Source organism: Ziziphus jujuba, chromosome 7 (genome assembly GCF_031755915.1).
Source record: "Ziziphus jujuba cultivar Dongzao chromosome 7, ASM3175591v1".
NCBI lineage: Eukaryota > Viridiplantae > Streptophyta > Magnoliopsida > Rosales > Rhamnaceae > Ziziphus > Ziziphus jujuba.
Genome location: NC_083385.1, coordinates 3,716,435 through 3,741,177, shown reverse-complemented (window position 1 = coordinate 3,741,177; position 24,743 = coordinate 3,716,435). Strand labels below are relative to the sequence as shown.

General features: G+C 35.4%; 4 protein-coding genes across 7 annotated transcripts; 1 reads left to right on the top strand and 3 right to left on the bottom strand.

Annotated features, from left to right (window-relative positions):
• The first annotated feature begins 293 nt into the window (after window positions 1–293).
• Window positions 294–3,558, top strand: LOC107405078 (4-hydroxy-tetrahydrodipicolinate synthase, chloroplastic). Its single transcript, XM_016012085.4, has 3 exons — window positions 294–793; window positions 1,764–1,844; window positions 2,356–3,558. Exons 1-3 carry the CDS (start codon window positions 708–710, stop codon window positions 3,281–3,283), a joined length of 1,095 nt encoding a protein of 364 aa, XP_015867571.2. The 5' UTR covers window positions 294–707; the 3' UTR covers window positions 3,284–3,558.
• A 6,655-nt stretch (window positions 3,559–10,213) lies between these two features.
• Window positions 10,214–16,379, bottom strand: LOC107423747 (uncharacterized). Of its 3 annotated transcripts, none has more exons than XM_048479342.2 (13): window positions 15,814–16,379; window positions 15,063–15,247; window positions 14,884–14,987; window positions 14,578–14,652; window positions 14,349–14,452; window positions 14,142–14,228; window positions 13,577–13,779; window positions 12,837–13,038; window positions 12,696–12,746; window positions 12,499–12,597; window positions 12,352–12,411; window positions 11,803–11,927; window positions 10,214–11,605 (listed from the first exon to the last, which is right to left on the bottom strand). In XM_048479342.2, the coding sequence occupies exons 1-13, from the start codon at window positions 16,075–16,077 to the stop codon at window positions 10,423–10,425; spliced, it is 2,742 nt and encodes a 913-aa protein (XP_048335299.2). In that variant the 5' UTR covers window positions 16,078–16,379; the 3' UTR covers window positions 10,214–10,422. The 3 variants fall into 3 exon arrangements, with proteins under 3 accessions (XP_048335299.2, XP_048335300.2, XP_048335301.2); XM_048479343.2 differs by having other exon boundaries at window positions 11,803–11,924; XM_048479344.2 differs by having other exon boundaries at window positions 15,810–15,968.
• A 136-nt stretch (window positions 16,380–16,515) lies between these two features.
• On the bottom strand, window positions 16,516–19,393 carry LOC107423716 (peptidyl-prolyl cis-trans isomerase CYP18-1). Of its 2 annotated transcripts, none has more exons than XM_016033330.4 (5): window positions 19,214–19,377; window positions 19,020–19,094; window positions 17,975–18,136; window positions 17,398–17,556; window positions 16,516–16,911 (listed from the first exon to the last, which is right to left on the bottom strand). In XM_016033330.4, the coding sequence occupies exons 1-5, from the start codon at window positions 19,214–19,216 to the stop codon at window positions 16,828–16,830; spliced, it is 483 nt and encodes a 160-aa protein (XP_015888816.2). In that variant the 5' UTR covers window positions 19,217–19,377; the 3' UTR covers window positions 16,516–16,827. The 2 variants fall into 2 exon arrangements, with proteins under 2 accessions (XP_015888816.2, XP_060674997.1); XM_060819014.1 differs by having other exon boundaries at window positions 16,829–16,946; window positions 19,214–19,393.
• Window positions 19,394–20,793: 1,400 nt separating this feature from the next.
• On the bottom strand, window positions 20,794–24,209 carry LOC107423709 (uncharacterized). The gene is made up of 7 exons (XM_048479346.2): window positions 23,811–24,209; window positions 23,183–23,625; window positions 22,857–22,971; window positions 21,997–22,662; window positions 21,642–21,719; window positions 21,378–21,491; window positions 20,794–21,114 (listed from the first exon to the last, which is right to left on the bottom strand). The coding sequence occupies exons 1-7, from the start codon at window positions 24,174–24,176 to the stop codon at window positions 20,848–20,850; spliced, it is 2,049 nt and encodes a 682-aa protein (XP_048335303.2). The 5' UTR covers window positions 24,177–24,209; the 3' UTR covers window positions 20,794–20,847.
• Window positions 24,210–24,743: the final 534 nt, after the last annotated feature.

Here is a 24,743-nt window from a genome sequence, read left to right as displayed (position 1 = left end):
TACATAAAAAATTATTGTACTTAAAGGTGTTATGGTATTTTAAAAGTTAATATATATGCAATGTGAGGGAAACTAATCAGAAAATAAAGACAATAGTGTTCCAGCCAAAAGAAATTTATAAATAAAGACAATGGTGGAAAATATAAATAGCAAAAAAAGACAATAGTGGAAAATATAAATTAACAAGAAAACGATTTTTCTGGCTTCAAAAAAAAAAAAAGAAAACGATATCTAGAAAAAAACTAAAAAGAAAAAACAAAGTAACACGCGTCACTACCAAACGCAAGTAGGAAATTGTCAGGAACCCTCTTTTTTTTGTTTTTTTTTTTGGTGAATTTGTCAGGAAACCTCTTGATACAAGTAAAAACCCTAAAATAAAACACGCACCAAAAGCTATCCGCAGCCAGCCACCTCCATCGACTGCCCGAATCCAACGATATGATCCGCTACGCCTTCCGGAGCTCCGCCAACTTCATCCCCTCCATTCCTCGAACTTCCTTCACATCGATTATGGCCACCATTTCGAGCATTATCATTACCGTTTTCATCCATTGAAGTTTCAAATCCGTACCTGTAGCAAGCACTTATCTACAAGCACAGGGTTTGATCCAATATATATATATATATATATATAAATATATCGGGTCGGGTTCTCATAGTTATCGCATTTAAGAGTTCGGAGTTGATTTGCTGGCATTCGTGTAGAAATGGCTACCCTGAAGAGTTATAGCGTGTGCTTGAGGGAGTCTACTCTCCAGCTTCCGCGTCACGGTCTGAGCGATGGCTATAAAAGGTTTATTGTCGGTCTCTTAGGAAAATTTTTAATTATTTGCTTAATCTATCATTCACTTTAATTAATAATAAACTGAATCAGCTGTTTTTAAAAGAATTAATATCTTAGTTATTGATAATGGATTAGTAAAAAATAGTTATTTATTTAATTATTTATGAGAATTAACTGAGCACAAAGTTGATTGTTTATCTGGACAAAAGAAAGAAATCTTTGATGTTGTAAAACTTAAAATCTTTGAAATTTTTTTTTTCCCCCGAAATTTCGTTTCAAAATTGCTACTTAGAGTACGAAAAATATGTAGTCTTGGAAGCACCTATTCTGATTCCAAAAGTCCTGATTATTTGTCTTTTTGATTATTGAGCTAGTTTTGTATTAATGTAGCTAATGCATATTTTAAACTACTTGCATACTGCAATACAGATATTAAAATTCCTTATTGTACCATCCATTATCTAGGACAATATTTTATCTTTCTGGGGTAAATGATGCTGAATTGTTTATCTAATATCTAAAACACATAAGAAGTTCCTACCTTTTATAAGTATTTTTTAAAAATCTCCACAATATACTAAATTCTTAACTTCTGGAAATTGAAAATAGTAGTTTCTTATCTTCCCCTGTTTGTTTTTTCAGATAGTTGAATATGCAATGACCACATTTTGTTTACATCATTACCTCCACAAACATAATTTGATGTGAGATCATGTCTTATTTAAAGTTAGGCCTGTGATATGGGAAACAAATGAAACGAAACACTTAGCTCATCTGCATAGCATGATGGATTTTTTTTCTCTTTACTTCTTTTATTGTTCCTGTTGAACTATAGCTTTTCTCCTTTGTTTTTTTGAAAACATAGTTCTTGTGGGTGATATGGATGTGGATATTTACAAGAAAGTAGTCTATTTTATGGTGATGGTTATGAAGATTTGGTGGGTTTGCTTATGCTACGTACTATGTTGCTATGAATCAGGAGGAATGTGAAATTGAGGCCACAAGCAGCCATTATTCCTAACTTTCATCTTCCAATGCGTAGCTTCGAAGTTAAAAACAGGTAAGCTGTTGTGTATAATTTCCTGAAAAGATGGTTCACATTATGAATATTTGGACGTGGATGTAGATAAATGTATATATTTTGACAGGTTGCATAAGGATGCATCAGGCCTTAATTTATGTCGGCTTTCTTGGAAAAATGTGTATAACAGTTTTCTCTTAGTCCCATTGACATACACCTCTAAAGCTGAGAACAAAAATTTGTCTTTAGGAAGAGGAAATTAAACTTGAATATTGCCATTTCGTGCAACTCGATATTGGGTTTGGCTTTAGTCAATTAGGAAGCATAATAGAATCTTCATGTTTTTTGGCTAGCGATGAGTGTTAAAAAACAGTGTTTCTCAACTATTTTGTAAATTTTTTCTAGCCTATAATGACTTTATTATATATGTTACATAAAAAGCACTGGTTCTATCATTGTGCAATGGTACAAACTAAAAGGTTTTTTAAGCATGTAAATTTGTAAGAATTCATGGAATAAATTATTAACCATGCTTATCTAATGTTTGCAGGACATCATCAGAAGATATAAAGTCTCTTAGATTGATAACTGCCATCAAAACCCCATATCTACCTGATGGAAGATTTGATCTTGAAGCATATGATGCCTTGCTGAATACACAAATTGTAAACGGTGCTGAGGGTGTAATTGTTGGTGGTACAACAGGTGAAGGTCAATTGATGAGCTGGGATGAACATATAATGCTAATTGGCCACACTGTCAACTGTTTTGGTGGCTCAATTAAGGTTATTGGAAACACTGGAAGCAACTCCACAAGGGAAGCAATCCATGCCACTGAACAGGGTTTTGCTGTTGGAATGCATGCTGCCCTTCATATTAATCCTTATTATGGCAAAACTTCTTTGGAGGGGATGGTTTCACACTTTGATAGTGTGATATCCATGGGCCCTACTATCATATATAATGTGCCATCGAGGACTGGGCAAGATATTCCCCCAGGTGTGATTCATACATTGGCACAAAGTGCTAACTTGGCTGGTGTTAAGGAGTGTGTAGGAAATGATCGGATTGAACAATATACTGGCAATAGAATTGTTGTTTGGAGTGGGAATGATGATCAATGCCATGATGCTAGGTGGAGCCATGGGGCTACTGGGGTCATATCTGTTACAAGCAACTTGGTTCCAGGTTTGATGCATCAACTCATGTTTGGTGGCAAGAACCCTTCCCTGAATGCAAAGCTCTTACCTCTTATGAATTGGCTTTTCGATGAGCCAAACCCCATTGGCTTGAACACGGCGCTTGCTCAACTTGGGGTTGTGAGGCCAGTCTTCAGGTTGCCATATGTGCCTCTTCCTCTGGCAAAGAGGGTGGAATTCGTGAAGTTGGTCAAGGAGATTGGGCGAGAGAATTTTGTCGGAGAAAAAGATGTTCAGGTTCTCGATGATGATGATTTCATCTTAGTGAGTCGGTATTAAAAATGCTATTTCAGTTTAGAGACTACTGGTCTTTGTTATCGTTTCTATTTTAGTTCTACCAAAATTTGTAAACAAGTATGTTTTACTTCACCATGGCCGGTCAAACCGTGGGTTGGTGTTAACCTTATATGAGTATATTGTGTTTTGGATAAATAATTGTTGTGTGGTTCCGTTTCTGAATCAGCTTAGCTAGCTTGGATGTTTTAGTGTCGGTGCTTCTTGCTATCAGCCTACCTCATATAGTGGTAATACCAATAAATGATTATTATTCTGCATTCTTTCTTCTGCTGCATTGTTTGGATTTGCAAAAACTAGCCAAACCGGTCAAAATCATTCAAAGAAAAGTTGCAGAGCCCTGTATTAGCAAAAGAATCAAATACCCTGAACTCTGTTGTTGGGATGCGCTTTGGAATTCTCACATCCCGATAACAAAAGAAAAAATTAATGGTTTTCAAGTGGTATCGTTCCACACTTGAACACTCTTGAATATTAGTAATCAACGTGTTCTTTAAAGAGGCTTGGAGTCTGCGGGAGCTTAATCTTAATGGTGCTACGAGGAATATGAACACTCAACATGCATTTTTTCCTTTCTAATTCAGAACTAGAAAAAAGAGGTACACGACCAGTTAATCAATGGGATATTCTTTTCCTCTTTTGCAGTCTCTTTTCTAACCGCATAGCGCTGAGAAATTAGTAAAAATTCAGTTGCTGTATATTATGTCATCAAGTTTTTTCTATTCGAATTTTCAAAGCAAGCAAGTACAAGTCAGATAATTTGCTGAATACTTTTAACTTTCCTTTTTAACCTTCAGATAGCTTTTTCCTTCCCGAGTGTGTGCGTTTTCCTGTTTTTTTCCTTAAGGCAATTCACATTTAGCTGTTCATAGATCGGCGTGATGAGTATCATTGAACTCAACTCTGGAAAGTGAAAACAGGTTTCCCTTAACAAAGTACGTAAAGCCAGCAGACACACGACGTCCTATTGTCTCTGGCTTCTGACACGTTCTCTATTATATTATTCAGTGAACATCCCTATCTCTCTTAAATGTTTTCGAGTTGTATTAAATTTATTAAGCTTTCTATTTGCAATTTCATATCCGCTGTTCTCTGCTCCACAGGCAGGAAAATTTACTCAAAAGGAGGATATTATAGAAAAGAAAAATTAAGGTGGAAACAATAATACAAAGTTAGTTCCTTCACAAATAAATCCATTCTACACCTTCTCAATTTCAATGGAGACAGAGAGTTCAGTTCGTATATAGTTTGAACGGGTTACGATTACAAATAGTTATATCATTCTAAATTTAATAAGATAAAGTCATCGATGTTTTAGCTTTATTTATTGGTCACCCTAAATTTATTAGAATAAACTGAATAAACCAACAAAAGTTGTGCTCGGGAAAGATCAAATAACAAAGACTAGCTCCTATGAATATGATCCTTAGCTAATTAATTTCATTCTGCTACATATATATATATATATATATATATGCATATGATATACTAGTGCTGAAAAATATTATTGTTGGTGGTGGTGGTGGTATTTTGTAGAGAGAACTTCTTTTGGAGCTGAGACAACAAGGCTTGGTTCTCTTGGTGAAGAAGGAAAGCTTTTTTCCTGAGTTTGTTATTCTCTTCCATAATATTCTGGTTCTCCATATACAGTTTCAAGTTCTTGATTTCCATCTCAACCTTTACACCCACCTTGTCTTCTTTATCCTTTGCTATTTTTGCCAATCTTCTCATCCTGTTGTACATACATATATTTCACAACTCTTTACAGTTCCATATAGATATATTTATACATACATATACAAAGGGCATGCAAGAGAGAAAATGACTCAAGGGAGAGAGAGCTATGGATTGCATGAAGAAGAAGAAGAAGAAGGAAAAACTAAAAAAAAAAAAAAGAACCTGTTAAGGCCTTGAACTCGAAGTCGAAGGTTAAGTCGCTTTGAAGAGCGTCGAAGGCGAAAAGAAGTGTAAGTGTTAGGCATCATTTCTGACGAGTTCATGCACATCTTGGGTTTAATTTCAGTCTACTAACTCCCTGTTTTGGCTCGTACGGTTACAGAAATATCAGCAGGGAGAGCCAGGCCGGAAAAAGAAAGAGAGCTAAGAGAGAGAGAGAGAGTGAAAGAAAAACCAGTGAAAAGCTAAGAAATTGTGAGTTTTAGAACGATGGGTTTGTTGGATTTAAATAGGAGAAATATCTTTTGCATATAGAAAACCAGGACAAAAAAGTTAGTCATGTTGCTCCGGATTCGTGTTTGGGTTTTGCAGTACTAGAGAGAGAGAAAGAGAGAGAGAGAGAGAGAGAGAGAGAGAGAAAGGCTTTTCGTAGCAATGATGGCACAAAGAGTCATAATTACAAAGGCCAGCAGAAGGTGGGGAAAATGCAGAGAAGAAGAAGATGATCATGAAGAAAAATAACAAAAAAAAATGTTTTTCTTCTTTCTTCTTTCGTTTTTTGGCACTTTATTGATTTTGCCTTTTTAGAGTCTTTGGGGTGGCTTAGAGGGGTAGGGATTTTAGGGCACACAGAAAACGACTGTAGCCCCATCCAATTTGCCAACTCACCTTTTTTGAAATTTAGGACCTTCCCCTTCAGTTTCATTGACAGTTGGGGTTCCTTCCTGTTAGCATTGAGAGAGAGAGAGAGAGAGAGAGAGAGAGAGAGATAAAATAAATACAATAGTCTTTTTAAAATTAAAACATGGCACTGTGAGTGTGTGGCTTTACTCTATATGCATGGTCCTTATTAGCCTGAGCTGTAATTAACTAACTATATATTATAAAACCAAATCATTACCGCAGAAAATTAAGTTTGAAATTTGACTTTGTCAAACTAGGCTGCATCTTGAATTTACTCCAGGGTTCATATGGAATACTTGCAGTATAAGAAATGCATGGCCCACCTACACAAATTAATCCCTTAGAAATTATTTATGGTCTTGAATTAGGTCGTCGATTTTCCTGGAAAAATATATACATCCAATCTCTTTGGCTATATATATATATATATATATATCTAGATAATTTCTATATACCTAATTTAATTTACACTATTTGGAGCGGAATGAAAAACTTCAATTATATTATGGAAAAAAATTCGTTTTGTAATGTATCACAAACAATAAATATATATAAATATATTTATTATGGAATTTATTGAAATGAGAGACATTAATGTGACAATGGAAAAGTCAAATAAAAACTATTTTAACTTTCTCAATTTTCAAACCCGTCAATAGATTTTATCATCGTAACTGGAAACAAAGCCTTATGAGCAGAAACCAGAGTCTTATACATAATTGGAGTCACATGTATTTATTTCCCTTTTCAAACAAGAGACTAATTTTAAGGTTAGGAAGTGAAGATCTATCGAATATTAGACGCCCCTACAACGATTTCTCTCTCTCTCTCTCTCTCTATTTATATTTATTTTTAATTTTTTTAAAAGCATTCTAGAAATGACTCTCAAGGAAAAATCTTATTTGACTACAAATTCCTGTGCCTGGGTACGGGCTGGTGAGTTGGTGTTGTAAGAAATTATACATGGATTTGATTTTTTTTTTTTTTTTAAAAATTAAAGTAAACCATTCTCGATCGTACTTCTACTTTATATTTTATATGCTATGTAATTGACTTGATCAGATATTAAAGATTGCATTTGGTCAAAAAGTTAGTATTTGTTTCGTGTAAATATGGTGAAAGATAAGAATGGTTGGTCACCTTTTTGATGAATAAAAAAATTCGTAACGACGACATTAATTGACAAATAAAAGTTAATTGTGCTTGAAAAGTAGAACCGACCCCCTTTTTCTAAAATTCTTTCGTCTTTTACATGTGGAAGTGCATGTTTACATGTTACATATTCCAACTTGGAAGCATGTTTTATCAAAAAAGAAAAGAAATAAAAAACAAAAAACTTGGAAACACGTAAATCCAAACTTAGCTTATTATTAAGCCTAATCATTTGCAATATTGGTTTGAAAAACATCAACCTATGAACAATTTTTATTTGTAATCTTGTGTGTGTAGGTCTAATATCATGATTATTATAATAAATTTCTATTCAATTTATCAAAAAGATATATGGTACTTAATTACTATCAACCCGGGAGAATGGAGATATATAGGAAATTGTGGCCTAAAAGTTGTGGCCGCTTGGCTTTTGTGCAGAAGACTCTCAATTAATTAGTTCATTTACAAAATTTGAACCCCTCAATAGTTTTTCTATTCCGCTTCTGGTTATTTCTCCAGGGCTATCATCACAATAGTTTCAAGTCCTGAGGAAACACTCACATGGTGGGTATTATCACGTGCAAGGCATGCGTGAAGTTTATATATGAAATGAAAGGGAATGAAGGGAAGAGGGAGTAGTCAATGTTGTTAGGTCCTCAATTTGTCCGTTTTCGTCGTGTAATTGAGTATGCATAGCAATGGTCATTAATTTGGAAAATGAAGCCCATTTTGGCTTTTGTTCTTCTTCTCCATCATCATCACCACCATCTCTTTCTCTCTCATATCCATTGGATGGTATTACATATGATCATAATGACGGTAGTGGTGCTATTTTGTCCAACTTCATCAGTCTTCAGCCAAAGCCACTTCACATGGTCCCTTTACAAGCTGCACAATTTGACACTTACCTTGCCATACCCTAGAACATTATCCTGGGGACCAAAACCAAAAGACTTTTTTTTATGTGGATCAATATAAAATCACATGTAGTGGGATGGACGATTAAATTTAATTTAAATATTTTATAATTGTATATTAATCTGTATTAAAAACTATTTGAATATTTTGATCATGAAAATTATATACATATATATATATATATATATATATATATATTTGTGTGAGTATTATATAATCTATGTATGTAGAAGTAAATCTAAACCACTAAGGATCCAATCCCATCATGCATTTTTGAACATTTGTGAGGGTTTTAGGGATTTTGATTAGGACCAGGACCACTAGGGCTTCACTCATTTGGTGTGTTACTATCACCAAAAGTACCTAAATGAGCATGATAATATGAGATGAAGCTAGTCAACAACGAAATGAAACTCTTCCACCACATTCAAAAACGTTCTAATTGCCCCCTATCCATCTTTGGTTTTTTCTTACAAACCTCGAATCTTCTCTTTTATTTTCTAGATATACATTATTAGTACTATCTGGTATGATTCGTATGAATATTATATACAACTAAGAGTGGGATACAAGTATATATCAACGCTACTTATGGATTTGTCACACCAAAAATTCAATATATTTTGAATATTATATAATATACATATAAACTAAAATGAAAAAAAAAAAAATGGTGATTATTTCACATGCACTATTTATTGTGACTGCTCATGCACCTCTCTCCATCGAGCATGTGGTCCACATCACCATCTCCATCTTCATCTTCGAATTCAAATGAGGAATTCAGATTCATGATCTCTCTGCCACTCAATTATGTGCTGCAATTGGTTGTCCTTAAGATTGGACACATCTTCACCATCATCATCACTTTCTCTATTACCACCATCATTATTGCCCTTCTATTTCAACAATAATAACTCCTATCAATTTTCTTTTCGTAAATTCCAACTGCTATAGGGACTAGCAAGTGCCTGATTTCGAGCAAAGGGAATTGAGCTCTATAGTAATTTTGTTAAATGAGCGCTAAATGCGTTAGATATTTATATTTTCTTATCTTAATGTGATTATTACTTTTGCTAATTTGGAGAAGTTGGAAGCAATTAAATGGCTAAGTTAATCTATTTTGTTTTTTAATCTAAAAACCTGTTCTTATTTTTCAGTATTTTTGAAAAAACATTACATATAAATCGAACAAGTCGCAACGTATATATTTTTTTAATAAACACATTTTAATATTTATATGTTATATGTTTATTAATATTTAACGTTTATTATTTTCGTCAAGGATGAAATACAAGTGACAACCCCGTCGATAAGTCCAATTATTTCTCTTATAAATTGTTACGAGTAATGATAGCTTTTGTTGAATATAAATTTTTCAAGTTTTTAGTTTCTCGGAGTTCTTTGAAGGTCCATCATCACTAAATCAGTATGCTACAGATGAAAATAGTATAGTAGTCCTCTTATATAAATCTGTCAATCTATATAAGCCTATAATATTATTACAGTCGCTAATATCTTCTCATTTTATTTTTGTTTTTTTAATTTTTATTTACTTCCTTTGTCGGTGACAGTGTCTGAAGAAAAGAATTCAGAAACCATTTTTTCCATGTATTCTAGAGGGTGAAAACTAATTGATTACTGGCTTGAATTCATTTCCAAAATGGACACACTTGGATGACAAAGTCCTTGATTCTGACTTTTGGGGTGAAAAATTGATCATTTTTACATTGAGATGAAAACCAGCTATAGAATACAACCAGCTATAGTCCTGAGATCCGATGCCAACAGTCAGTCCAAGGAGCGTAGCTCAGAGCGCCTAACGCACTAGTTAAACTGATTTTTAATATTCGATTTCCCTTTTTTTTTTTTTTTTTTTTTTTTTTTCCTAAAGCATTGTTATTAGATCCTTAAAAGTTGTTTTATTCATTTTATTGTATTTTTTATTTAAATTAGAAACATTTCGTTGTTTAACAGGTCTCGCCTCGTAATCTTGAACCATCATCCGTCTTTCACCGTTCCTAACTTGAGAGGTACACAAGCCAGTACCATATACATTGTGGTCTGACTAGTTTTGATACCAGCGAAGCTTGGTTTCTAACATAGAGAGCATGAAAAAGACTCGAAACTCCAGTTTTGGGTTTCAAAGAAAGGAGTAAATATTTTGACCTTATGTACATGGATATAGATGGACCACCCATTCAAAGCTAAAAAGTTAAAATCTTTGCAGAGCCTCAACTTGAAAAGGGGTACCTCTGAAACCTATCTAAGAACGAATTCTTATGTACATTATATTAATAACTACAAAATAGGCTTCTTGGGAGAGAAGAGACACAAAAATAATCCAGATTGACTTATGTACATCATCCCCCAACATCCTCTCCTAAACTGCAAAAATCAAAAACATGAAAAAAAAAAAAGGAAAAAGAAGGAAAAAAAAAAGAAGAAGAAGCAGGCATACTTTGATACATTTATTATCCAAGAGAATCTACTTCTGTAGCATCATCTTCATCCATTGCATCATCCAGTTTTTGATTGTCATCAGCTTGATCACTACTACTACCCTCAGTCTCTGCATCAGAAATTGATCCCCCTTTAGCATCAGCCTTGTTATCCTCTTCATCATCGTCTGTGCAATTCTCTGTATCTGAGTCAGATGAAGAAGAATATTTCCCTCGGTGTTGATCTCCACCGTCCATGGAACCACCAAACTGTTCCTTTAAATCAGGAGCAACGATCCCGATCATTTCACTCAGTGCTTGACGTTCATGCTTCCATCTTGTGGCAGCAGCCTCAGAAGATGGGGTACTTTGACTCTCAGCCACCTGTCCAATGGAATCTTGTAGGGTATTGCCACCTTTCACATTATTTTCTTTACTTGGGGATTCATTGTCCCCATGTACAGAAGGAGCCGTACTGTATGCCCAGCTACCAGCAACTTCAGAAGCTAAAAGATCCGCCGTCCTGATTGTGCCTGCAGGTTCTGTATCTTCCATACCCTTCAGGGTTTCAAGGGGACTATTTGATTGAGAGTGATGCAAACATTCCTGAGACATTACATGAACCCGTTCATCAGTTACTTGTACATGGGTTTCTATATCAAGTTGCATTGTATCCCCATCCAAAGTGTTGCACTTGTTCAAATCAATACTACGTTCACCACCATTATTAATTCCAGGGCTTTCAGTTTCAGGAACTTGTTCGGTGCCAATGGCATCTCCGTCAATAACAGGTGCAGTACCAACACCATCAATGTCAGAACCAAATCCACCTTTGACACCGTGGTCTTCACTTGTAAATTCTGCCTCTTGGGTATTTTGGTCTCCTTCTTGGCTTCTAATATCACAGTCATGCTTCTCAGTAACACTGGCTTCATCACTTGAAATTTCAACTTGATTTTTGTCCAACCTCAGGGCTGAGGCAGCTGAGCCAGCATTAGCAGCACTAGTACTGGGGTACCCTGTTGCTTCCTTTTCTTTGCCTAAGATTTCATTTACAACTCCAACTGTCTGGTTGAGGTCATTATCAACTGATGTGTTCTCATAGTTTTCCTCGTCCTCCAGAGTCCTTTGCATTGCTTTCAACTGTTCCTGCTGCTTAGCAAACAGATTAGAAATCTCCTCAGTCGTGGAATAAAACGCTCTTAGCTGCGTCTCCCTGCACAAAAAATCACAAATTCAGCCATACACAATTGAAAGCAATAAATGTATTGTCAGCTAGTACTAGCTCATGATAGGATTGAAGAAAAAGCATTATCTGCAAGCTTATTTTCTTTAAGGAATTTATGAGGAAACCATATGCATATCACATACAGATAATTAAAAAGTTAAATATCCATTCTTCAGAATTTGTACCTCAGCATAATTCTCTCTCTGGCAGCTTTTAATCTTCGTCTCTCAAAATCAAGATCCCTCATTGCAGCATTAATCTCAAGTTCTAGAGCAGAAACTTTAGCCCATGCTTCTTCTCGAGCTGCCTGCTACCGACAGCAAGAAGCACCTCAGCTTAAAATTACCAGCTTAAAAATATATATATATATATATATAATAATAATAAAAAGCCTAAAAAAATTCTTATTTATCAGCCTGCTGTATTATGTCAAGTCCAAATAGAGGTGTTTCTTGTTTTTGGGAGCAAAAATCATTAGGTTCAGCATTGCAAGCATCCCAGACTAATCAATAGAAAAGTTAAATCGAAACTACAGTCTTAAGATGAAGAGATTTAGCATTTACAAACTGCAACATATACTTGCCTAAGAAAAAATTAAATTGCTTCATTGTAGGAACAAGGAAAATTTGTAGATGGAAGTATGAGAGGAAAGTAAATGGCACAACATAGCTCAACGCTTGTAATGGACTATGTCCAACATTCTTGGTAACAGGGAGGGAAGTTTCTATTCCTACCTTTTCACTCTCAAGCTCTTTTCTTAACCTTTTTGTTTCAACTTCCAGCTCTTCCACTCTCTGCTCCAATGTTCACAAAAATCCAATGAGCTTTGTAGGTGAAGATAACAAAATATAATATCTATGCAAGCATATGGATTGTCATACTTTTCTCCCATTTCCAGAAGCCAATTGCTCTTCATGAACTTGATTTTCAAGTTGGCGTACTTTATTGTCAGAGATAACTAACTTTTGCCTAGTGTCTTCCTGCACCACAGAAGGAATTCAGACACAAAACAATTCATTAGAGGTAAAAATGATGCGTTGATGCGTTAAGAAAAAGTATTAAGGTATGCCAACAATACCAATTTGGACCTCAATGTTTCCACTAGTAAACACCTTTCTCTTTCTGATTCCTGTGACATAAGATGGCTGCATATCATTCTTCCATTCAGTTGAACAACAGAATAGTTCCATATTTTTACTACATTAAAAAGATTTCAGACCTGAAGTTTATTAATCACTTCTTGTTGTTCTCTTTCGCGCCTTAAGGCAGCATCAGACAGTCGTTTTAATTCCTCTTCAGCCTCTAACTGAGCTCTCTGCACTGCTGCTTTTAAATCTGCTGCAGCCTTTTCTCGTTCTTCTCTTTTTTGTTCTCGTTCTTCATCTAATTGTGCCTTGAGTTCAGCTATAGACACCTTCTGACTACAAGGAAAAAAATCAGGCTATCACTACACACATATATATGTATATATAAAACTTATATTGTGGAAACGTTTCCACTAATCTTCTAGCACAAACTCAGTTGGAAGAAAATGACACAATTAGGGCACAACAGTCCCCAAAAAGTCAAGCTATACTACACAAAGATGCAAAAAGAAACAAAAGCAAGGTAAGCACCCACTTGGCACCTTTTAATAAATTTTATTGGTCATTATTGAAAATGAAGAAGCAGATCTGTATTAGACAGCAAAGACATCAGTGACATCAGTCTTTCTAAGCAGGACAATAAAAGAACGCCATAATCCATCTTAAGCTAAATAGCCCTCTAATAGGATGGTTCAGACTAAGGACTGCCTTCATCACTTGAGAAAAAAGGGAAAATTTGAAGAAGAAATGAAACATATATATTTTATTTATTTGTTAATATATTTATATTTAACATGAGTTAATGCAAAAAATTCAATAAGTAGTGAAAGAAATATTTTAGTACCAAATCAGAGAACAAATAATGTGCCCCTACCTATTCATTATTTCATTTGCTTCAGTACAGGACTGCATGGAAGCACTGAGCCTTTCATTAAGGTCCTCAATAGCATGCTTTTGCTCGGCAGATATTCTGTTGACCTCTGACAGCTCTTTTTTTTTAACCTCCAGCAAATGGTGGGACTCTTTGAGCTGATCAAGGTAAGACTTTGAAGTAGATTCCTTCAGCTCATTCATTTCCTACAGGATTAAAAATATTCACCAAGTAAGAATTTAGTCTTTGTAAATGAAGGGAAAAATAAATAAATTAATTAATAAAGGATATTTAGCTCCAAAATGATGTACATGCCATTTTACGGATTTCACAATAATCAGTGATGTTATATGATTTGCACCAAAGTACAATTCACAACTTCCTGAAAATCTCAGCCAAGCAAATACACGCATTCATTATCACGCAAATGACTAAACTGTGAGAGAGAGAGAGAGAGAAAGAGAGAGAGAGAGAGAGAGAGAGAGAGAGTGATGAAGAGAGTAACATAAGCAAAGAGAGAGAGAGAGAGAGAGAGAGTGATGAAGAGAGTAACATAAGCAATCCTTACATTCTCATGATGCTCAATAGCTGCACGATTCTCATTGCGCAATGCATCAATAGTAATGACCTGACTTTCTAATTGCTTCCTCAATTCCTGAAGATAGAAATATTAAAAAGAAAATATTAGTTTACAAAGGAATTTTAACCTTATAAGCTAACATCATAATTATGATTCACATCAATTAATGGAGTAACAGATCAAACTAAAAGGTACCATGTTTGATCTTTGTAGACTTCGAAAATCATCAAGAGATATAGGTCCCTCTGGAGCACCAATTCCAATTCCTTTCAGTCTCTTGGTTTCCGCGACAAACTCCTCTGCAGAAAAAAAAAAAAAAAAAAAAAAGGAAAGAAAAAAAGATACCACAACCTGTCTTAACCACTGCATATATTTTTTACCAAATCAATAAACAGTGTCTGTACTAGCCTTGTCATGAATATACCTGATTTTCTTTTTGCAACTGCTGTACTGGTGGTGGAGTCAAGAACTTTACGAAATACATAAGCAAATGCAAATTCTGTCATCATGTGACAAAAAAAGGTCAATAGCTTTCAGAGTTGCGAGATAAATATGATTTGGAAATCATACATACTAATAAAGAATCTATAACAGTAATTCAAACTAAGAATTCTTCAATTATTTTTTATTGGAAAGTCTTACTAGACAAACAATTTTCCACCCAGGCGATCTTTTTTTTTTTTTTTTTGGGTGGAGGAAGGGAGAGCTTTTAAAGCATTGATATTGTTACCATGCTGAGGAGGAGCAGCAAGTGATATAATATCTCCATGACCAACTTCAGCTTCAGGACTGTCCTTCACCAACTTCTTCCAGTTGTGATACGTCCCATTAGTGCTGAAGAAATCAGAAAAAAATCGTTAAAACTACGTGAAAGAAAAGAAAAGACAGAAAAATAACTCTAAAAACAACCTTGTATCTTTCAAAAACACAGCTGGGGAACAACTCGATGTGTGTTTCATATCTTCATCAGCAAAGTTTTTCCTATATATCTTACAATGATTTGCACTAATGGCATTTGCTTCAATCTGGAATTGTGGATCCTGTACCATTCGGCCAATGCAATGCTCATTGGCAGTCAGAATTATATTTATGCCCTGCAATAAAATTTATTACCTCATCAATTCCTCAAATTCTCAAATTATATCCATAAGTTACCAGACCAAGAGCCTTCAAAGTACATTTATGGGCTGAAATTAATCTTTTTCGAGTTAGTAGTTCTCACAATGTACATGATTAAGTACTAAAAAAACTATACAATCTGCGTTTACAAATATCATTAAACAATTAAATCCACATAAATTAATTTGACGTCAAGCAAAGTGCAAGGAAAAACATACGTGGATCGAGAAAAAGTAAACAATAAATCGTAAAAATTTAAGCTTTTAAGCAACCAAGCAATATTCCAAGTAATAAAAGGTCACTTCAAATTCATGCGCAGTAGCAGAACCAAAAACAAAAACAAAAAGCGCAGTTGGTAAATGCAGTGGAATAATTTTACAAGCATACAAATAACCACAAAAAAGAAAATGAGAGAGAGAGAGAGAGAGAGAGAGAGAGAGAGAGAGAGAGAGGACAACACCCCCCCCCCCCCCCCCCCAAAAAAAACAAAACAAAAAAAAAAAAAAAGGAAGGAAGAAGATGAATTTAGGGGTTAACCAACTTGGTGGCGTTTGCGGGCATTGTTGGAAATAGCCGTTAGGACTCCCCAAACATGAGGATCGTAGTTCTGGAGAGGCTGGGAAGCGATATTGGAGGCTACAGACGCTATGAAAGCCTTTGGGTTTGGACTATCCTTCGGGGAGGGTTTTGGAGTTATGGAGGAGACAGCATCTTGGCCGGTTCGTGAGTTGGCTTCGTGAGGAGGCGGATGAGTACGAACCCCCATCATCGTCTCCGAGTTCTCGTCCTCCACGGCAGCAGCCATCCAACTGTGACAGAAATATTTGGCAGCTTCTTCTTCAAACCCTGATTATCTACAACCTCTCCACTTCTTCTGATCGGCTTCTGAGAAAAGCTATTCTTTCATCGTACCCTCTGACTTAGCACTTTTCACTGTTAGCTGAGTCTGATACCCGACTCAGCTTTCATTAACCTGTGGGCTTACTCTGCCAGTGTGGTTCTAGGTTGGGCCCAAAAGATACCGAATAAGAAACGCCCATACATTATCAATACTGGGGAAAATATAATGTATATAATTATATGCTTTTCTAGGTTGATTGACTAAATTCTTCAAATTTCAAACATCATATATTGAAAACTTTTGGCAGACTCCACCCCTTAAGTGTTGTACAGATAATTTCGGGTTCTTAAATTTAAGAATTTATTGGATCAAATGGATCTTGAGCATTTTCAACATCTTAAAGACTGATAAGATTCAAAAATTGATCTTAGAGGAAACGTAAGTTCTAGTGTCCAGTGCCATGACGACAACGTTGACCTCTTATACAAAAACCACTTTCGACGTATGACAGTTCTTACAACAATATAACTATTCATCTAGGGCTTAGTTTCAAAATTACATTCAGAATTAGAGGTTAGCAAAATGAAGCTATACATATTTTTCTAGTGGTGACAACACCATCCTCTGAAATCCTACTTCCCAGTCTCAGAATATATTGTTTTTGAAGAAATAGAAATCTGGGCGAAAATGCAACGGCTCTTCACGCTTGCAAGACTAGCCGGCAAGCGGGTTAGCATGTATTGTCACTCGATTTAGCCGGATCTCTGCAAGAGGTCGATCTCCTGGTCCTGTTTGAGTCTGTAACAGCACAAATACCAGTAAATAACATTGTCCTGAAAAAAAGAATGCTCAAGCTAATAAACCAGGATAAATAAAGAGCCCTGCAGAAAATTACACTCAAAACGTCAATATCATGATGATTAGGATACGTGGTAAGTACCGGCTTAAACTCATTTATCACACTATATCAAAACTAGATCAAGTCATGCACAGAATGACTTCATTGCTAATTGGGGGTCATGCCCTACTGTCTCCTCAGAAACTTCTGAAGCATAACACGCGACTACAACTTATAAAACAGTTGATGGGATTGAACATCAATAAAGACTAGGGGAACAAATTAAAACATGTGTACGTCCAAACAGATGACACATCCATAACAATTCAAGCAAAGACATTCACGATGAACCTTGGTATGATAATCATCTATATCCTATGCACACAAAATCAGTTTATTTCCGTCCACAAGGGGAAAAGGAATTTCATGGACTTAAAACCACAAACCTTTTCCATTAGGTCCAGAACTTCAAAGCCATGAATTACTTTGCCAAACACAGTGTATAATCCATTCAGATGTGGCTGTTTTGCATAACTTATGAAGAACTGGCTTCCATTAGTATTAGGCCCGCTATTTGCCATTGATAGTATTCCTCTTGCATTGTGCTGGGACCAAAAAACAAATAATAATAAATAAATAAAAAATCAAGAGGTGCAAAATGTGTTATAAGATAGTAACGGTGTGATTCACATTCAATCTTTCTTGTGCACAATATTAACAACATAGCATTCAATGTAAATATAAGTGCAATGCTTGGGATAAAAAGGTAAAAACCAAACATATTATCAACAGCCCTTTGGCAAGCTAAAAACTAAAGTTTCAGAACAGAACAGTAATAAGCAGAGAAACTTCTTATTAAAAAATAAATAAATAAATTAAAGATTGATTTTGACACCTTGGGTTTAATGATTTTTTTATTTTTTATTTTTTACCCTACATGTTCAGGCTCATCTTCAAAGCCTAAAGGCAGCATGCAATCGGAAATTTGTGTGGTTAAGTACAGCTCCAAGCATAGATTATTACCTTGAGAGACTCCCTTATCTCATCATTGAACTTCTTTCCCCATATACTAGTCCCCCCTTTGCCAGTGCCTGTTGGATCTCCACCTTGTATCATGAAACCTTTAATATTTCTGTGGAATATGGTCCCATCATAGTAGCCACTAGCACATAGTGCTAAAAAGTTCTGTATTTAAATAAAAAGTGAAAAGCATTTTCAAGGTCAGAACGCGCAATGCAATACTTACTGTGTGTGCAATCATCAAAACATGAAGAAGAAGAAGAGGAAGAGGAAGAAGAAGAAGATTACTTCTGCAGCCCAAATATCTATTGATGCAAACATACTAGTTGAAACTTCTATCATATACAGGTACCCAAAAAAAAAAAAAAAAAAAACCATGATCCACTTTCAATTAGGAAGCACGACTATATAATAATAGCAATTAGCAGGTGGGATATATCTACATCCTAATCGGAAGAGATAACATGGTTCTAAACAAGCTGTGTCTTAGCTTGAAAAAGAAAGAGATTATCTACAACAACCAGCAATGGAATTTTAATCCCCACAGATAATAGCCATCCACCATTACCATCATTTTTTGCTTTCCTTATTATTTATTATATTTTATTTTCTATTTTATTTAGATTGATTCAGAATTTTTTGCAATAAGAACAAAGCTTTTCCATTACTCCTCTCTAGCAACCTAGCAAACCCTAAGAATTTTCCCTCATTACCATCATCAATGGACGCCCCAGAATTTCCCCAACTCAACATTCTAAATATGGAACTATATCCTGCTCAATTGAGGTAGATAACCACAGCAGCTTTTAGAACTAAACAAAATCCAGGAAACAAAACCATGTTATAGTAAATTCAGGAAAATAATTATTAGCATCCACTAAGTTCAAAAGTGACTTTCAGACGCAACCAGTTCCTTTTTAATCTAAAGGCACGGCTTTTTTTTATTTATTTTTTTAAAATTTTTTTTGGGTGAAAACTGGTATGGAAAAAAAGGACACTCATGATAAACAAAGATAAACAAGGACCAGAACCGTTGCTGAAAGCTTACCTCGGCGCTTTTTGGGACCTCGTCGCAGAAGATTTCACACTTGATATCGCCAAGATTTGTATGCAGAGTCACCGACTACAAAACCCAAAAAAAAAAAAAAAAAAAAAAATTAAAAGAAGAAAAAAGAAGGGATTTTTCACAGTTTGAATTCTACGGAAGCGAATGTGATGAACGATTATGTCGAGGACACTGACCATTTTGCTGGAATGCAATACTGGGCGAGCGACGGCTTCCCTGTAGTGTTGTAGCCTTCGCGGGTGGGGTTATATGTTACGACGCCGTGGCTAAAGGTCTAGTTGGCTGCTTATTCGTTCACGGCTTCAGCTTGAGATCTTTCTAGACGGCTTTGCATTGTCGGTTGTACACTAGTCTATGCATGAATGGGTTGTACATAACGTTAACTTAATATTTATTACAATTATAATTGTTTTTTGCACTGTTTTTTGGTGAGTACTTATCATTAATCAATTGCGTAATTGCCTAAAAACAGCTAATTGTGTAAGCAAAAATAACCAGTGAAATACTAGTGAATAATAGATCATATGTTTTCTTGTTTAAAAAATATTAAAAAATCATTCGTTTTTATTTATTTATTTGTATTTTATTAGACGTTTTTTAAGGCTACCAAGGACATATTTTTTAAAAGAAAAAATCAACAATATTTAACTTTTTTTTTTGGTAAAATTACTTTTTTTTTGGGGGGTTTAATATCAACAATAATTTACTTAAAAGTAATCCATTTCTCTACATATTATCTTTCAGTATTTATTTATTTATTTTATATCATACTATCTATCGGTATTTATAATATAAAACTAAACAAAATAGACCGTCGACTCGTCAACCAAATACGTGCGACTAGTAATTGCTCAGCCTTTTCAACTTGAATGTTTTGTGACATATGGACTACCGTATCTTTTATCCTGCTAGAAGAAGCTAATCATATGCTCAAAAAATGTACTTACATTAATATTGGTTAAAATTACTTGGAGGATTTTGGAATTGAATACTATTTTTAATTGACAAAAGACAATATAATCTCTTTTTTTGTTGTCTCAATGCCCCAATTGCACGTCGTGGCCTTACTGGGAATTAAGAAAGAATCCGAAGACTTATAACGTGCGATGAATAGGACACTCTTTTTCCAACTTACGCTAAAACTAAGAACGCGTATCTGGACTCCGGAGCATTCCATATGTCAATGACATTCTAAATAGAAATTTTTTTGCACCCCATGTTTTGAAAATTGTGTGCAGCCTGAACAAAAAAGACTTCGGGCCAGTATTTCGCATATTTTCCACATTCTCACTTACATTATTTGATTATAACAAACTTTAAGAATTGAAAAGATAACGTAACAGTGAATTTTGAATTAAATTTATCATCATATATGAGAATTCTAGTGTGTATGATCGTAGCCAAAAATAAGAGATGAATTTTTCCAGCTTTACTATCAAAGAGAACAGGGAAATCGGAAAAGGAATGTTTTTATCTCCAAAGTCATGAGCTGAGAAAAATGAACAGCATTCAAACAGAGGAGAACGACATTCAGCACGAGTTTATGTAAAACCAATTTTAGGCTCCCCTAACAAGGGTCATGGGGTCATTCTGTCATCACCACAAATAATACTCTAAAGAAAAGCCTAATGAGAACCCAATTAGTTAAAATACCTCTGTAATTTCCACTCCTTTTTCCTAGTTCAATATCTATATTGTTTGTATATGCATCTTCAATTACTTTATTATTGTAGAAAGACAAAGCAAAACACAAAAATTTAAAAACTTGGGATTGCAGCATAAAAGTATAAATATAATCCAGCGGTTTGCATTATCCGTCCTCAAGGGCCTCTCTGTGTACATGCATGCATGATGTACTGCAGTATTTGTAATTATATCTATGGAAAGGAACTTTACCAGCCAGTGATGCATTACAACAAGAGCAGTTTATGTCACCGGCTAATCCACCTTTCGCCTGTGAGCTGCCCGTTGTATTTGTTGTGCTGTTGCTTTGAGCATTGGCAGATGCAGCTATTCTCCTCTCAGCAGCAGCTGCTCTCTTTTCCCTTTCAGCAGCCATTGCCCTTTTTAGATCCTCCTGAACGTGATCATTTCATTTTATTAGAGGGGCAAAAAAAAAAAAAAAAATACAAAATAAAAAAAGCACGCACCATTTAAACTACTTTTAATCAACTGAAATACCAAGAAGCAATATGAGAAAATAACCCAGCTTATTTTTGCTAGACATCAAAATGACTGTTATGAAAGGACTTGAAACATATTCTAAGCCATTCCCCTTATTAGCTGAAGTAAGAAAAAGGCTTTTACTAGCCAACCACTCATCAAAGAATTTAATCTAACCTCCTTAGAGATCCCAGATATATAACTAGGTTGAGGCTGATTCTTTAGAACGGATGGACTGGCTCCTCCATCCTTGACAATCTTTGAAGCATTCTGGGACCCTGAAACCTGAGCCTGCAAAAAATTTACATCACAACAATGTTAAAAGAAGTGTTACAGAGATTTACAACTAAACATAAAGTGGAGGAGACAGTGAAAGAATGCTAGAATATAGATACAGCCAGCTGATAGAAGAACGGTGTTAACAAGTAAATAGATATCCACCTGAGCTTTCTTTTCTCTTGCTTTACGTAATTTCTTCAATTCCTTGGCTCTTGCTTTCCTTTTAGTGTCTTTTTCAGCCTTAAAAACCAAAAATAAAGTTAATTCACATTATTCCATTTCAAAGTTTATTAAATCATCAAATACCAAAAATGAAATATTAAAACTTAAAAATCACAAGCACATAGTTATATAAAAAAAAATTAAAAAAAAAAAAAAAGCCTCAAACTTCTAGCTATGAAAATGATAAGGGTTGTAAGATGTTTGTTAAGATTTTATCATTTAAACAGCAATTCAAGGTGTCCGCAAAACAAAATTTGGACCTGCGAACAATCCGCAAGGATACATCACCACATACCTGCTTAGCAGCTTGAGACTCCTCCATCTCTTTTGTCAATGCACTAGGTACCTTAGCAGCATGCCAGTCCCACCTATCAGGGTTTGAGGCCATGAACCGTCTAAAAGTATTCCTAACCTCCTTCTCACTTGCAAGCATGTATGGGGTCCGCCCCCTTTCATCTTTGATGCAAGGATCCAGACCCTGTTCCAAGAGTTCCAAAACCTTATCCACATTGCCAGACTTTGTTGCTTCATGCAGAGGTGTTGTTGTACATACAACTTCCCGCTCAGCCTCACTTGATGCAGAAGCTTCATCAGGACTTCTGCAACTTGGACAAACTTCAGTACTTTCCCTAGAATCTGAAATGTCCTTTTTATCCATGTTTAGGCTGTCACTGCTTAGAGTACCTTCACTAAACAGTTTGTTATTTTCGGAACTTGGTAGAATTTCCTTCTCATTTACTTCATGAACAACTTGAGTCAACTGACTGTACAATCGCCGTGCCTCCTTCAACGTGGGCCTCCGAACAGCCAATGGAATGTTTTGAACAACCGAATGCCGACAACTAAAATATGGTTTTTCCCCATTAAAAAGCAGTTGACGATTGTTAGAAGGAGCATAAATGAAGACGCAAGAGGAAGCATCAAAATAAGGCGTCCAAGCAGCAAGTAGTTCTTGAAGTTCCTAAAATAATTATTTAACAAAAATCAGTCCACACTTTACAAGATCGTACCAGTTAAAAATGGTTAAGTTCATAGCTTTTGTTTGGAAATATCAGAATCACGAGTTAATGTAACAATAAGGGATGAACTAAAGCATAATGCATTTTCTGCGGCATGAATTTGCAATGGCTGATAGAAAACCAATATTTAAAATACCTTTTTCAAAGCAAGTTCATTATGACGTCGAAGGGAAGCTCCAGCAGAATTTGCGGCCTTCCCACTAGCATCTTTTGATGACTGTTTTTTCCCAGCCTTGGCTCTTACAACATATCTACATAACAAAGAAAAACAATTACACAATTTCAAAACAAACTACCGCTCTTGTCAGTTGTCTGAACTTTGTTATGACAAGAAGAAACAGTTTCTAGAGTGGCTAATATATTGATATGGAGAGGTGTTTGAACCTCAACTGTCAGGTCACAACTGCATTCTAAGTCACAACCATCCATTATCAAAAATAGTACTAAGAAACATAAACCAACCTGTGGAATGTTTTGTGAGCCACAACAATATTTCCGTCAAAAACACAACCAGCAAAGTGCCCACCACTTGCAAGCAACACAATTCTCAAATGGGTATTATCCCTAGGCTCGTTGATCAAACTTGTCAATCTGCCAATCACTTCCTTCTCAGGCACACTTCCATGTTCACCAATCCAACCTGCTTTATCATTCTCAAACACAATATTCTCAGACTGCTCCATAATTAAACACTTCCAAACCGAAATTCTCTCGCCCGTTTGAAGGCGGACGAACAACTTCTGCTTAACACTCGCGGCCGAACCCTTACGATCGTAAATTTCCTTTTCCACCTCATCTTCCGATCCTGATATACTCGATACATCATAGTCTTTAAAAGACTCAGATGTTAACTCATCAAAATCTTCCTCCTTTACAATGTTCTTTCCAGCAATGCTCAGTTTCACCTAATATCACAAATGTAAACAACCAATGATGAGCTTCATCCGACAGTTCAAATGGATCCAAATGCAAAATTTTTGCACCCTAGAATTTCGAGAATTCAGTAGCTCTACCAAACAGTACCTTTGGCAATTTCCCTCTTAAGGAAAATACACAGAACATAAATGAAAGGATATAGAAGTGGAATTACATTGAATCGGTGAATGTCGGACTTGAAGTGTGAGCGCTGGTCTTTGAGGGACTCGAATTCGCCCCTGCAGGTATTGCAGGTCCACCTAGTTGCTAGGTTTTGGAAGCGCTTCTCCTTGGCTTCTGCTTCAGGCTCGGATTCGTCGAGGGTTTCAAGAGTGGAGTTGTTGGAGGTCTCGGAGGTTGAAAGGGCTAAAGAGTGAGGGGAAGGAAGAAGATTGCAGGAATCGAAGAAGTTTTGCGGTACTTCGAAAATGGAACGGTGCCGTTCCTCAGGCGGCGCGGTGGTCGTGGTTGCGTTGCTTGTGCCTGCAGTGCCCGGAGGAACCTCAAGCTGGGTCGCCATGTCGTCGCTTCGATTCCTCATTCTGTTCAACTATGCGCCGCTAACAGATATATGCATTAAGATCTCCAAACGACGTCGCTCTTCCATCAACACAAGTCGCTCTCACTTTTTTTTTTTTTTTCCTTTTATTATTATTTTTTAACAATTTTATGGTAATAGGGTATTTCACATTAATGTATAATTATATAGAGGTCATCAGCCATGATAAATGTTAGTTCATTAACATGATCTTTTAATATTCTAAAACTCCGTTTTTTTTGCTGAAAGTTCTAAACTCTTTTTATGGATATATATTTTTTTAACCTTGATATTATTGAGTTAAATTAAGCATTTTATAAATATTTTTAAACCGAAAAATTATTGTAGCTTTGGCATGTATAGATAAAAATACAAATATAATTTACTGTAAATATAATTGTTATGAAAATATAAACATTTATTGACTTTATAACATTAAATGAAAAAAGTGAAAGAAAATCTATAACTAAATTAAATTTTTGACGTTCGCATTGTCTTTTTTAAGGGTTCCAAGAAAGTAACCTAGGGCTGTAATGGATAGAAAGAAAAGAGGCAAACGACCCCAAGATC

Excerpts from the sequence above, each read along its gene's own strand:
- LOC107405078 (XM_016012085.4), top strand. The coding sequence starts at position 708 with ATGGCTACCCTGAAGAGTTATAGCGTGTGCTTGAGGGAGTCTACTCTC. Across the intron at positions 794-1,763 it reads CTGAGCGATGGCTATAAAAG|GAGGAATGTGAAATTGAGGC; the intron begins GTTTATTGTCGG and ends GCTATGAATCAG. Across the intron at positions 1,845-2,355 it reads AGCTTCGAAGTTAAAAACAG|GACATCATCAGAAGATATAA; the intron begins GTAAGCTGTTGT and ends TAATGTTTGCAG.
- LOC107423747 (XM_048479342.2), bottom strand. The coding sequence starts at position 16,077 with ATGGCTGCTGCCGTGGAGGACGAGAACTCGGAGACGATGATGGGGGTT. Across the intron at positions 14,653-14,883 it reads TGCTGCTCCTCCTCAGCATG|AATTTGCATTTGCTTATGTA; the intron begins GTAACAATATCA and ends ACATGATGACAG. Across the intron at positions 11,606-11,802 it reads AGAGAGAGAATTATGCTGAG|GGAGACGCAGCTAAGAGCGT; the intron begins GTACAAATTCTG and ends TTTTTTGTGCAG.
- LOC107423716 (XM_016033330.4), bottom strand. Across the intron at positions 18,137-19,019 it reads AGGTCCCAAAAAGCGCCGAG|AACTTTTTAGCACTATGTGC; the intron begins GTAAGCTTTCAG and ends ATTTAAATACAG. Across the intron at positions 17,557-17,974 it reads AGATAAGGGAGTCTCTCAAG|CACAATGCAAGAGGAATACT; the intron begins GTAATAATCTAT and ends TTTTGGTCCCAG.
- LOC107423709 (XM_048479346.2), bottom strand. The coding sequence starts at position 24,176 with ATGAGGAATCGAAGCGACGACATGGCGACCCAGCTTGAGGTTCCTCCG. Across the intron at positions 22,663-22,856 it reads ATGAACTTGCTTTGAAAAAG|GAACTTCAAGAACTACTTGC; the intron begins GTATTTTAAATA and ends TAATTATTTTAG. Across the intron at positions 21,720-21,996 it reads AGTCTCAAGCTGCTAAGCAG|GCTGAAAAAGACACTAAAAG; the intron begins GTATGTGGTGAT and ends TTGGTTTTTAAG.